Genomic DNA, 12,763 nt, shown 5'->3' on the forward strand with positions numbered 1-12,763 from the left:
TAGTTCATAAGTATGGTGGCATGTTTGGTTGGTTTGCTCTGTGCCATCTACCAGCGGGGAGAAGCAAGCCCGGATCCCGAACCGGGCCGTCTGGGCCGCGGCCCGGGGGCCTCGAGCTACCAGAGGCCTCCGTCACTTAGTGTTTTTTTTTTTTTTTTTTTGTGAGTGGACCTCATTAAGTGTGTGATGAATTACAAAGTTATAGTCTACCCGATTTATTTGCAAATAAAAATATGACTGATTGTTTGTTTTGCTGTCTGTGTCCGGGCGATGATGGAGGAACGGAAAAACATGGGAAAAAGGCGGTGGGTTAGGGTTGGGCCACTAAATTAAAAGCAAAACAGGAGAGGGATAAAAGACATTCGCAACTCCGGCATGGCATTCCGAACATCTCAAGCTTTTTCACCGCATCTAACTTTAACCAGTAGTGTCACATCATGGTGATATAGACCCGGTGCAAATATTTTTTGTGTGCCCCGAAACACGCGCGCACACACACACACACACGCGCAGCCACTTTTTTCGCTGTGGGCCGATCAGTAATCCGCCGATGGACGGCCTTTTATTTATTTATTTGTTTGTTTGTTTATTTATTCTGCTGCGCCTATACGTTTCTCCGTCGACACCAAGAAAGTGAGAGATTGGCGAAAAAATCTAACTGAGCTTCAGCGTCTGTCCGAGGAGGACAGCAACAGGGCCAGGCTGCCTGCTGGAGGGAGGAAGAAGGAGCCTGAGATAAACATGCGGGGATGAGTTATCAGCAAACGGGCACAACACGAGAGAGTGTCCCGCAAAATGATCAGGGCGATGGAGGAACAAATGTACGAGTGACAGCAGAGATGAGGAGTTTGCAGTGAGTGCTGGTCGTTTCCTCCGCTGCAACAACTTCACCTGCAGAGGACAACTATTGCCCAGCAGGATACCAGAGAATTCACCAAGAAGCTGGAGAAGTTTGGGACATTTTCATCCCGGATTTTTGAGAGGAAGGAATTAAACGTCTGTCCCATGAATGCCTGGTCTGTACAGTGATTGAATCAAATAAACGCCCCGGCTATTATTTGGTATTGTACGGTATGTTAACTCTCCCGGCCGGGGAGAGAGACACATCACAGTGCTCAGCTGCAGACACAGCAGAGAGGTGACGAGACGCGACTCATCATTACTGACAGGCATCAAGGCCACTCAGCGTTACCTTACCGACCCGCCCCCAGATATTTCATTCACAAAAACAGGTCCTGTGGCAATTCTGGACAGCTGTTTTTTTTTTTTTTTTTCGTTTTTTTGTCCTTCTTCCTTCATGAGCCCCTGACTGCGTCTGGGCCCCGGTGCAGCTGCAGCGGTTGCACTGCCGATACTTACGCCACTGACTTTAATGGCATCAGCGTCAGTGAAGAGCAGGATCACTACCCGGCAGATGCCTCCACATCACCAGCTCATCCACAGCGAGGGGCCTTGCCCTCGACTGAGACAGTGTGACAGTCACCTGTTCACCGGCTGCCCCGCCCGCATCTTTGACCAGCCTGGATGGCCCGCCTGACGGCTGTGGTGAGGCCACTGATGCCGCGGATGATCCCGTGAGTGATCCTGCGGACAATGCTGCGGATGATGCCAGGGATGACGGCAGGGACCTGCCAGTGACAATGCCGCTGGGACCGGCGGCCCCCGAACGGAAATGCAGGAGTGGTACGAGACGACTACGGATCCGGAATTGTGGAAAGACACAAGCAGCGATACGATAAAGACCATTCTTATTCAGAGAGGCGCTGCAGAATTACTTAATTGCAGGTCGGTCGACCTACCCAGCTTCTGCCAGGGACAGAACTATTGGAGGTAAAGATAATAATACACACATACACTGTATGTGCTGAGAGTCTTGTGTTTAATTTATCTACAGTTGTAGATTTTTTGCCAGGAGAAAGGCCAGAAAAAAGGTCATTGCATAAGGTAGCGACTCTAATGTGTGTGTGTATTCTTGTCTCCCAAGCGTTGTTAATGTGCATTGTTTTTTTTATGATTTGGAAAACATTTGTTGGTGGGATGTTTGCTATCGTGGCTATTCTAAAAACAGGTTGTTTGCTATTCTTTGAAGTGTTTCTGCATATCTGAGTGTAGACTGTTTTGATAATACACACATACACTGCATGTGCTGAGAGTCTGTGTTGAATTTATCGGTCAGTGTGAATCCTGTTTAAGTGCAGGAGTTTCCAACACTACATCCACACTTGTGCACTATTAAAGTAGTTGTCTGTTGTGTTGGTGCACATACAAGTGTGTGTGTGTGTGTGTGTGTGTGTGTGTGTGTGTGTGTGTGTGTGTGTGTGTGTTTGTGTGTGTGTGTGTAAGGGCCTCTAAGAGTCTGGCCCAAGGGCCTCTGAATTCTTAATCCAGCCTTGGGGAGAAGTAATGGCAGAGCATTTGTATTCCAGGTGTGGTGAAGATTTATGAATTTGAAAAGTAATTGCAAATGGGCTTAACTCATCATTTTATTCACAGGAGTTGTTAATAATGACAACAAAAAGAACAAAAACAATAATATTAATAATATGAGGCTTGCAGTTGATAAACGTTATTATTATTATTATTATTATTATTATTATTATTAATGTTATTCTTTATATTCTTATTCGTATTTTTTTTTATTATGGATTTGGACAGATCTACAAATTTAAAATAAATACTAAATACTATGATTTTCAAACTTTAAATTCAAAAGTAAAATTACATTTAGATTGTTATAATTATAGAAATTTAAAAGAAAAATTATCGTATCTTTTCGAATTAATCTCGATCAACCAACCGTAATTCGACCCAGTTACATTGACCAATCAGAGAAGTGCCTTTCTTAGCAAGGTTGTGTGAGCGAGAGCGGAAGCCAGCCAAGTTTGCTTCAAAGTAAGAGATTCAATTAGTCCCATTTTGGGTCAAGATGACACATTTAAGAAGTAGAATGTGGTAAACGTGAAGACTGGCATCGAAAGCATTAGAGGTCTTATTAAGTTTGATAAAGAGTGAGAAAAGAGGTGAATCCATGCAACACTTTTACATTAAATAGGGCTTTATTTTGGTAATTTCTCCCGGAAATATAGTCCCGACCCCGGCCGAAGACTGTTATTTTACGAGCTCCCTGACTGTCTGCCCGACTCAAAACAGATGACAGCGTTGACCAAAAAAAACAAGGAAAATTGACACTAATACAACAGCGACTCTCGGGGTATAATTTGTGTAGTATGAATGTAGAGTAAGTCGACATTATGACCATTTGGAGACCGAGAGGTGTTGGCTTTCAGACACACGGGCGACCGTTGCGCTTTTAAATCGCTGGTAATGTATTTTCCACAGCACACAGCGACTGATTGTGTTTGTTAAACCGATGTGTCAGCATCAGCGCACGGACCCCTCCGCGCTATTGAGCATGTAAACCGCCTGACAGCCGGTTAATTCAGACCTTAGACGACGTGAAACGGCAAAACTGCTCACCGGGGTTGCAGCAATGGCTTCGGCGCTGAGTTGCTTCAGCGGTCCCGAGGTGTTGGAGGACGTGGAGCACGCTCGGGGTTTGATAAAAGAGCTGAAATTTCTGTACGACTGCCGGCTGCTCGGGGACGTCACCATCGGGGTCGAGTGTGAGGGGGAGTCGCTGGAGCCCGGCGGAGAGTCGGCCAGAGGTGACATTGATCAACTTTTCCTGTGTAGCCGCAACGTCCTGGCCGCCGCCAGCCCGTACTTCAAGAGCATGTTCACCGGGGGGTTAAATGAGAGCATGCAGGAGAGAGTGGTCATCCGAGGGGTGGACGCCGAGTCCATGTCCGTCATCATCGACTATTGTTACACGGGCAGGGTGACCATCACGGAAAGCAACGTCCAGAGGCTGTACGCAGCGGCCAACATGCTCCAGCTCGAGTACATCAGGAAAGCCTGCTCTGGGTTCATGTCAAGGAGGCTGGACCTCTCCAACTGCGTGGGCATACTGAAGTTTGCAGACACCTATGACAATCCTGAACTGAAGGAGAACGCACAAGCTTTCATTGCTAAGAACTTCAACCAGGTGTGTAACGGAGGAGAGCTGTGCGAGCTGGACTTGAAGCAGCTGAAGGAGTTGCTGTCCCTCAACACTCTGGACGTGGACTGTGAGAGGAAGGTGTGCTCGGCCGCTCTGCAGTGGATAGAGGCCAATGCACCGCAGAAAAGAGAGGACGCACTGCAGGCGCTGACCTGTGTGCGCTGGAACCTTTTTGCTGAGAAGGACAAGTGTTACCTGGAGGGCCTCATGGCAAGACCTTTGATCGAGAAATACCTCGCATCATTCTTCCACTTGTCGGCCGAGGACGGCTGCGAAATGTCTGCGACTCTGGACGCGCCGAAGCACAGGATAGGTGTCAGCGCAAAAGAGATGATTCTCTTCTTCGGCCTGCCCAACGATAACATAATGTGCTGCGACCCTTACTCAGAGGACCTGTATTTCATGGCTCCTCCTTTACAAGACCTCAGCAGTCAGGATTATAAACGGTCCACTATGGAGTCCTTAATCGCCTGTGCTTCACCTGAAAACAACTTGTTCCTAGCCTCCCACCTCTCCAAACACTTCTGGCTGTACAACCCGGTGCTCAACAGCTGGCAGGAGTTGGCAGAGAGACCACTGGGGAGGATACACTCTGGGATGGGCTATCTCAATGGCCATGTGTACCTTCTGGGTGGCAGAAATCCAGTGACAGACGCCCGACTGAAGGAGGTGGAGTGTTACAGCGTCCAGAGGAACCAGTGGACGTTTGTGGCTCCTCTGCCTCATTCTTTGGGTAAAATGCAGGTGGTGGCACTAAATGACCATTTGTATGTGGTGAATAAAAGGAGAATGCTTTGCTACGACCCCAAGAGGAACCGCTGGCGCCACTGTGGCTCACTGAGAAGGGACAAGCTTCACAAGGCCTGCGTGTTCCAGGACCAGATAATCTGTGTGTGTGACATCCCTGTGGTGAAAGCCTACAGCCCCACCAGAGGGGAATGGAAGAGGCTGGGTGACATTCCCATCGACAGCCGTGCTCTAAATTACCAGGTGATCCAGCACAACAACAAGCTGCTCCTCCTCACTCAGACTTTACTGCAGCACAACAAAAACAGGGTCCTTATCCATGAGTACGACCCAGCCAGGGACACATGGAAGAATGTCATGGCTGTGTATGTGTCCACCTTTGGGCCCGTGTACGTTTCAACACGCGTGTACCCTGCATGCCTGGGCTCTGCACACAGCTTCTCTACAGAGGAGGACGACGACAGCGGCTCAAGCGCCGACTGGGACTTTGATGGTTTGACAGATGCAGACTCGGACTCTGGCAGCTCTAGCTCGTTCTCAGATGAGAACTGGTGATGGAAATGTGTCATTGTGTCAAAGAAAAGTTTAACTTATTTATAATGAAATGGGTTTTTACAGGGTTCTGCCTGCCAGGAGAGGAGGTCACAGATCCAGGTTCAATTTAGTATTAAAGCCAGTCATTTACAGTAGAAGCCATCACAATCTGGCTATAGTCCCTTTCCATGGCAGACATTTTCCAAAGCAGGGAAAAGCACAGGTGGAATTAATGATGGCTGCATTCCATTTGGCTGAGCTACTTCCAGGGCTCTGGTAATGTCCGAGCTTCCTCACTGACATGACCTACTGGGACACGCAGACAGTGAAGCCATCGTTAATGTTATTGGTCACACCTGTGCTTTTCTTTCTTTGACAAGTCAAAATGTCTGCCTTTAAAGGGGCTATCATTTGAGACATGAGGGCTGTGTTCTTCAACTTGTATCTTGTCCTGACATGATGTCGGACAGATACCTGTTTACACTATTACTCAAGACAAATATACGATTGAACCATAAATGTGCAGCATTAGTTGTCCCTGTAGAGTGGATGATCTGTCTTCATAATTTAGCACATCATTAAGGGGGAGGGTATTCCATGAGATGCAGTGTGACACCTCAATGTACTTTGTGGAACTGGTGAGAGGCAGATTAACAAAGATGAAAACTGATGCTTTAAATGCTTTAGAAACACAGAACCCTACACTTCCCAGAATGCACTGGTTTCCAAACTGAGTATTGATGCACAAGACCAGAGGGACAATGTGGAATGAAACTTCGGCCCTTGAGCACCAGACAATTAGACTTCAAACACAGGTGTTCTTCATAAGATAATTAATTGCTGGAACTGAGCCATCTTTAATGTTATTACTTCCATCTGTGCTTTCCCTGCTGTCACAAGTTAAAATGTCTGCTGGGAAAGAGAATTTAATTAATAAGGCTATCAAGATCCATGTAGAAAGTAAAATGACATTTAGAATACAAGATTAAAGGGCTTCTGACAGAGTGGAAAAGAGAACTCGGGATGCTCGTCTAGCAAACACATTGATCGAAGCCAAAATGCGAAGATTCCCATTCTTGCTCTTGAGTTCACGGTCTATGTACACAGTATTTTTCAGTCCTGGTCCCATGCCCCAACACACCTGATCAAAATGAACTGGTCTTTATCAGGCTTCAGCTGAATTTATTGATGAGCTGATCATTTGAATCAGGTGTGTTGGAGCGGGGAAACATGCAGGCTGCCAGGAATAGGATTGGAAACACACTTACATAGCAGAAGAGCTGTGTGTCTTTTAACAGCTCAGTTTGCTCTGTTTTCCAGATTCTTAGGGAGGCATAACAAAACCACCCCCATAATGCAATGTATTGCTTTTTTTGTCAGCGCTTTCCTTCTTGGTAAACACCCACATCTTTTCTGCTCCTGGTTTGCAAAGCAGCAAGAATCTATTTATACTTGACAAAGCTCTTCCAGAGCTCCGAACGACATAATAGGTCAAACTTTGCACTCCAGCTGACTATTGGTGGAAGGTCCCTTTTAATGCTTGTGTTGTGTGTGTTTAAGAGATTTGCGACAAATATTTGCTCATAACGTTTTATTTAGCCTGTATGAATGAACACAACTGCATATGATTGGTATTAAATCTTTGCTGACTCTCGGGACGTCAGGCAGTTCAAGTGCCTCATGTTTATGACAAACAACTGGTCATTTACAGGGCTTAAAACATTGCTGTCCTTTTTTTTCTGTTAACGTCACACACACTGCTGGTGCTGTGAAAACTGCAGTACGAAGAGAAGAAGCCAATGCACTGTACGCTCACTCAGGTTTAGGCTTCTGCCTGTATGCCATGATTGACGTTTGTTTTTGTTTTGATGTAGTGAAAAAAGGTGGTTTTGGTGACAAATGACACATTTTATGAAATTTATTTTATTGAGTGTATGTGTGTTTTCTTATCGATTTTTTTTTTTTTGTAATTTAACATTTATTTTACAATAAGGAATCAAAATTCAAGTGTTTTAAGTATTCTTTGGTCCTGATGAATTGTTTAAGCCGAAGGACATTTTGTCTGCATGTATTAAAAAAAACAAAAACAGTTTGGAAGCCATTGTTTTCTCCCCAGTTACTGAGTGTAGCTCCTGCTGCTATCTCTCTTCATGATGGATAGAAGTGATATATTAACTTGTGCGTGTGTGTGTGAGAAGGTGAGGAGTGATTGGCTGTGCTAACACTCGTGATCTGGATTATAAAGCTGTTTTGGTGTCTGTGTCAAATAAACATCTGCAACTGATGTAGAGGAGCATTTGTGTATTGTTCTTTTTTTTTTTTACTTTATTCAATTTTGTGCACCTCACACATAAGGTAGAAACCATTTTATACAGTTGATGATAACCAATACAAGATTCCGAAGTGCTGGAAAAACGGTGTTTATAATCCCAATACATGTTACAAATTGAAACTGAAGGATACAGGGGAGCAATGAAGATGAGAGGATCTGTGAATATTGAGAGCTTAATGAGGTCTACTATATCAGGTCTTTATTTCAGGAAAGCACTGTTTTAAAGGGTAATTCTGCCCTTTTTTCTAATCAATGTATGTTTTTTCCAGGTCTTGAGGAATGCTACTGCATATATGAAAAAAGTATCATAAAGCCTTTTGTTGCTCCAGAGAAGACTACAGTGATCTGATAAATTGCAGTTGTGTCACTCAGCAGCTAAGTTTGCATTGTGGGTAATGTAGGCACCAGGTTTTGATAAGGACGAAGAATGAGGGGAATATAAACGGTGCAAAGTTTGCCCATTGGACTGCTTTTCAAAAGCTACGTTGCCCACAATGCAATGCAATTTTGAGCTACCCTTTAGTACTTCAAATACCACTTTTAGATTTGATAAGAACTACAGAGTTTTCTTCCTCGACTATTTCCAAGGCATTGAATAGGAGGAGGTAAATACCCTGTTAGGCTTTAAAAAGCCTAATAGTCTATGTGCATATATGATTTATGTATGTGGTGAGTCTGACATGCCGACAGTATGCTCGCTGAGACAAATTGGAACATAAATATAGATTATGTTTTCATTGTTTATATTTGTATATTATTTATATATTTGAATTTATGTGAAACTGTGCATTTCTTTGTTGATTGATGTGTCTTAATTATCCCTTAACTTGCATGTAAGTGAACAGACAAAATAAACTTGTATTGATTATTCATAAAAAATAATTTTAATATAATAATAAATACATACATTAGACGTGAAACGAAATAAAAATAAATTGATATTAAGAATAAAGAAGATAAGATAAAGATAAAAAATATAATTTAATATAAGACTTTTATTCTAAGATCTTCTTACTTTGTATTGTTTGGTTGGCTTACTCGTGTAAAGAGGTGTAGAAAAAGAAAATATATGTTGGTTATTGAAAAATGTCCCAAATAAAAGAGAATTAGAAACATTGTAGAGATGTGGGTAAAGTGGTAAATAACAGGGACGCTATCTCATCCGTGACACATTTTCCACAGACATCCGTTGGCCTCTCACGTTCTCGCGATGTTTCGGCGCCGCTCACATCTAGACCGCGAGAAGATGAGCGATGGCAATAGAAAACAAACCTGGGGACGAATTTGACACCGTTTTCAGTCAAAATGACTCTTTAGAGCTGTCGTCGCACCGCGACTATGAGCCTGCACAGGCTCGCATCTTCAAGTTAATCGTCATCGGAGATTCAAACGTGGGGAAGACGTGTTTGACTTACAGGTTCTGCGGGGGAACTTTCCTGAAAAACCCAGAGGCAACGATCGGGGTCGATTTCAGAGAGAGGACGCTGGATCTCGATGGGGAGATCATCAAGGTGAGAGGATACCTATGTTTTTAATGTTTTAACGTGAGAAGCAGCCCTCGGCTTCCTGCGAGATTGACAAGGCCGTGGGACTGAGCTGCGGTTCATGGGTGGACACAGAGGAGAGACTGACCTGGAGCCTGTTGTCTGACTTCAGCGGCTGTGCGGGGGGATGGCACCGCTACAACAGACAGGCCTACCTCTTTAAAATGACCAGCTGCAGAGGGCTACACACCAACACACCATGAGATCATCACTTTATATAGTAGACAGACATCAGGCACCTAGAAGAGGAGGTGGCCTATACAGCAAAAAGGGGAACACGTGTATGTTTTTTTTTTTTTCTTTTTAAATACCCACAAACAATCTTTATAACAGCAGAAATGTTGACTTGTCATAGACGGAAAACCACAGTGGGACAGTAAGCCAAGCCTGAACACAGTACCAGGACCCTGAACCTGATGCTACTAAATGGAATCCAGCCATTAATAATGAAAATGAATGGGTGCCTAACACTGTGATCTGTATGGAAAAAATGCTCATCTCTCCAAGCCTCCACATATTCAGGGTTTGATTACATTTTATGCTGCCTTCGCTGGTGCATACATTTGGTAGTACGCCCCACCCTCCAGCCACACACTCTTTAATTGACTATTTATTAGTGTTGTCAGCAAATCCCATGAAAAGACCAAAACCAACTAGGAATCTGTCCACCAGTAAGTATTGTCTATCATCTTATTCCTCACTGAGCCTTTACAAGGTGACATGTTCCTTCAACACTGGTATGTCCCACCAAATGTCCCCACAAATGCACCTCAATTGTAATTCTCTTTTCAAGATTTAAGATCATTATACAGCCAGAATTGTACGACAAAATGATCAAGGGATTTTGTGTATTCTGCTCCTAGCTACACGATTTTATAAATGGACATGCACCATGTTTGAGCACTGCTGGAGGGTGACTTTGAATATTATTTAGTCATGTCAGTATCTATTTCTGCTGTGTCAGTTGCAGATCTGGGACACGGCAGGTCAGGAGCGCTTCCGGAAGAGCATGGTGGAGCACTACTACCGCAGCGTCCATGCTGTCATCTTCGTGTACGACGTGACCAGCCTCTCCTCCTTCGAGAGCATCCCAGAGTGGATCGAGGAGTGCCGCCGACACTCTGTGGGGCCCATGGTGCCGCGCATCATGGTGGGCAACAAGTGTGACCTGAGGGACCGCCGGGAGGTCCCCACCTCGGCTGCGCAGCGTCTTGCTGACAGCTACAGCTTCCCGCTGTTCGAGACGTCGGCCAAAGACCCTGCCGAGAGGGACAATGTTGACGCTATCTTTCTGACTCTGGCTTATAGACTCAAGAGCCACAAACCCATGAGACTGAAGCAGCTGAGTGAAAGCAGGCAGCTGTGGGACCAGAGAGAGCGGGAAGCAGGAACTTGCGAATGCTGAGGTCACCTCCGTTCCTATATGAATGTACTCGGAGTGTAAGAAGGTCGTCACAGCCTTCAGGAACAGCAACGGTGCTGAACGAAGCGGTGATCCTTCTCTACAGCGCCACTGTATTCTTACGATCATGACTCAGAAAAGGAAGAAAAACGTCCCATTTTGTTACCCCTTTTCCCTGCCTGATGTAAGGCACTGTCAGAGACGGAATGGGCCTTTAGGTTTGCACAATATTTCAATGAAATGCATGAATGATTGTGGGGGTATGCCAAACATCTGTAGCTCAAACTGCACTTAAAATCACTTTGATTTAAAAACAAACAAAGCATTACAGAGTGTACTTTAGTACATAGACTAATTATATGCAATCAGCTGTCTAGTAGCACTACAACTTCTACACTATTCAATACAGACAGTTTATTAAGAGACAAAATAGATCAATGTAAATAACGGGACCAAGAAGGTAGATTTAAAACTGTGAACAAAACGGTGCAATCATTTTCTAAAAAGGATGACTTGGAGGGATATTTCAGTTTGTTAAAAAAAATATATATATATATAAATGCAGCATGCGTTTTGGTGCTGTCGCTAAATGTGTGTTACTCAAATATGAATATGAACATAACGAGCTTTGTGTCAGATTGTCTTGTACACAACAGGAGAGAGCTCACTCATGATTTAAAAAAAAAAAAATGCAAACAGACATAGTTTACTTGAAATGCACAAGTGAATACACGCTCGGTGGTGTTGTTACACCGGGTAGAATCAATGGTGCAAGGCAAAATCTCGACTGATACTTTTGTTGCATGTGTACAATAATGCAAACACCTTCCAACACTATGGAGATCTGTGACAATGTGAGGCTGCAAATCAATAAAAGTGGTTTTACCGATCCTATATCCAGGGTTTCTCTTGTGTCATGATGTGCATATACATGCTTACACACAATGAACGATAAAATAATGCATCATTTTATTTTAGGTGTGTTTTTATTGGTTTACATTAAAGGTGCAGTATGCGAGTCAAGTCAAAAGTCAAGTAAAATGATCATCAGAATGTGCAGAAAGACGAGATTTGAGGTTATGTCAAGGGTGTTTCTGTAGATATCTGCTGATGTTAGCATGCTAAAAGCTAGGCGGGCGTGAAAAAAACCCACAATTCCTATTTGTTGATGTTACACAGATAGCAGGTTCTTATTGCACAATGAACTTCATGCTTCAGCCAACATGGACTAGTCCTTTAAGTGCTCTGAAAGAAAAAAAACCAGTGGAAACCGTACATTTATAATTCCGTTTACACTGGGTAAACTTGATTTGCTGGTGAAGATCATGAAATACGATTGAACGCTCCAGAACAGCTCAAAAAGGGACCATGTGATGAGAGTGTCTCTCCAGCTTCACGGTTTGAAATATTTGGCTGGACTTTAGCGACGACCAGTGGACAGATTGTGTACAGCTGTAACCGGAATGAGACGTTCGCGAAATCCTGTAAAGTAGCAAACACTCTCGTTCACAGTATATGTGCTGCCAGATGGTCAAGGGGTCAACGTAGTAACTAATACAATTCCGACACGAGATCGAACTTCTACTTCATTAATATAACTTGTGATAGCGTGACGTTCCTACAGCTGTCGTTCCGATTATAGACATACGTAGACGCCGCATAGATGTGGCAGGTCTGCCCTGTAAACAAATAGCCTACAAATGATATGAAATCTTAGGGTTTCCTGAATGAAAGACACAAAGGTTTACGTATAACTAATTCTGATGAATTGTTTTATTATTCATTGACTTGTATTCATTCAAATACTAATAAAGGCAATCAATGAGACGCAAAATTCAAATCAAAATAAGATAATGCAACAGGCAGTGAGCCTGCTTTCTTTTAGCAGTGAAGTGATACACTCCATGACAGAAAATTATACACTTATTATATTGTATACAATAACATTTTATGGTAAAAACAAAAATAAATACAAAAATGCAGTTTTGCAGTTAGCTTCTATCAAAAATATGCATTATATGCAAGTCCGTTGTCTACATTTTGTTTGATCAATATCATATGAGGACTAAGTGCTAAAATTCAAGCACATTTTTTTAAAACCATGAAATTTTATTATATACACAATAAAATGAATATATATATTT

The 12,763-nt window shown here is 43.4% G+C and overlaps 2 protein-coding genes across 3 annotated transcripts; both read left to right on the forward strand.

Annotated features, from left to right (window-relative positions):
* Positions 1 to 3,091: 3,091 nt before the first annotated feature.
* On the forward strand, positions 3,092 to 7,635 carry kbtbd7 (kelch repeat and BTB (POZ) domain containing 7). Its single transcript, XM_030429231.1, has one exon. It carries the CDS (start codon positions 3,491 to 3,493, stop codon positions 5,360 to 5,362), a length of 1,872 nt encoding a protein of 623 aa, XP_030285091.1. The 5' UTR covers positions 3,092 to 3,490; the 3' UTR covers positions 5,363 to 7,635.
* A 1,223-nt stretch (positions 7,636 to 8,858) lies between these two features.
* LOC115587511 (ras-related protein Rab-33B) lies at positions 8,859 to 11,513 on the forward strand. Of its 2 annotated transcripts, none has more exons than XM_030427373.1 (2): positions 8,859 to 9,184; positions 10,182 to 11,513. In XM_030427373.1, exons 1-2 carry the CDS (start codon positions 8,927 to 8,929, stop codon positions 10,620 to 10,622), a joined length of 699 nt encoding a protein of 232 aa, XP_030283233.1. In that variant the 5' UTR covers positions 8,859 to 8,926; the 3' UTR covers positions 10,623 to 11,513. The 2 variants fall into 2 exon arrangements, with proteins under 2 accessions (XP_030283233.1, XP_030283234.1); XM_030427374.1 differs by having other exon boundaries at positions 10,188 to 11,513.
* Positions 11,514 to 12,763: the final 1,250 nt, after the last annotated feature.

The sequence above is a fragment of the Sparus aurata genome, chromosome 9, assembly GCF_900880675.1.
Source record: "Sparus aurata chromosome 9, fSpaAur1.1, whole genome shotgun sequence".
NCBI classification, from domain to species: domain Eukaryota; kingdom Metazoa; phylum Chordata; class Actinopteri; order Spariformes; family Sparidae; genus Sparus; species Sparus aurata.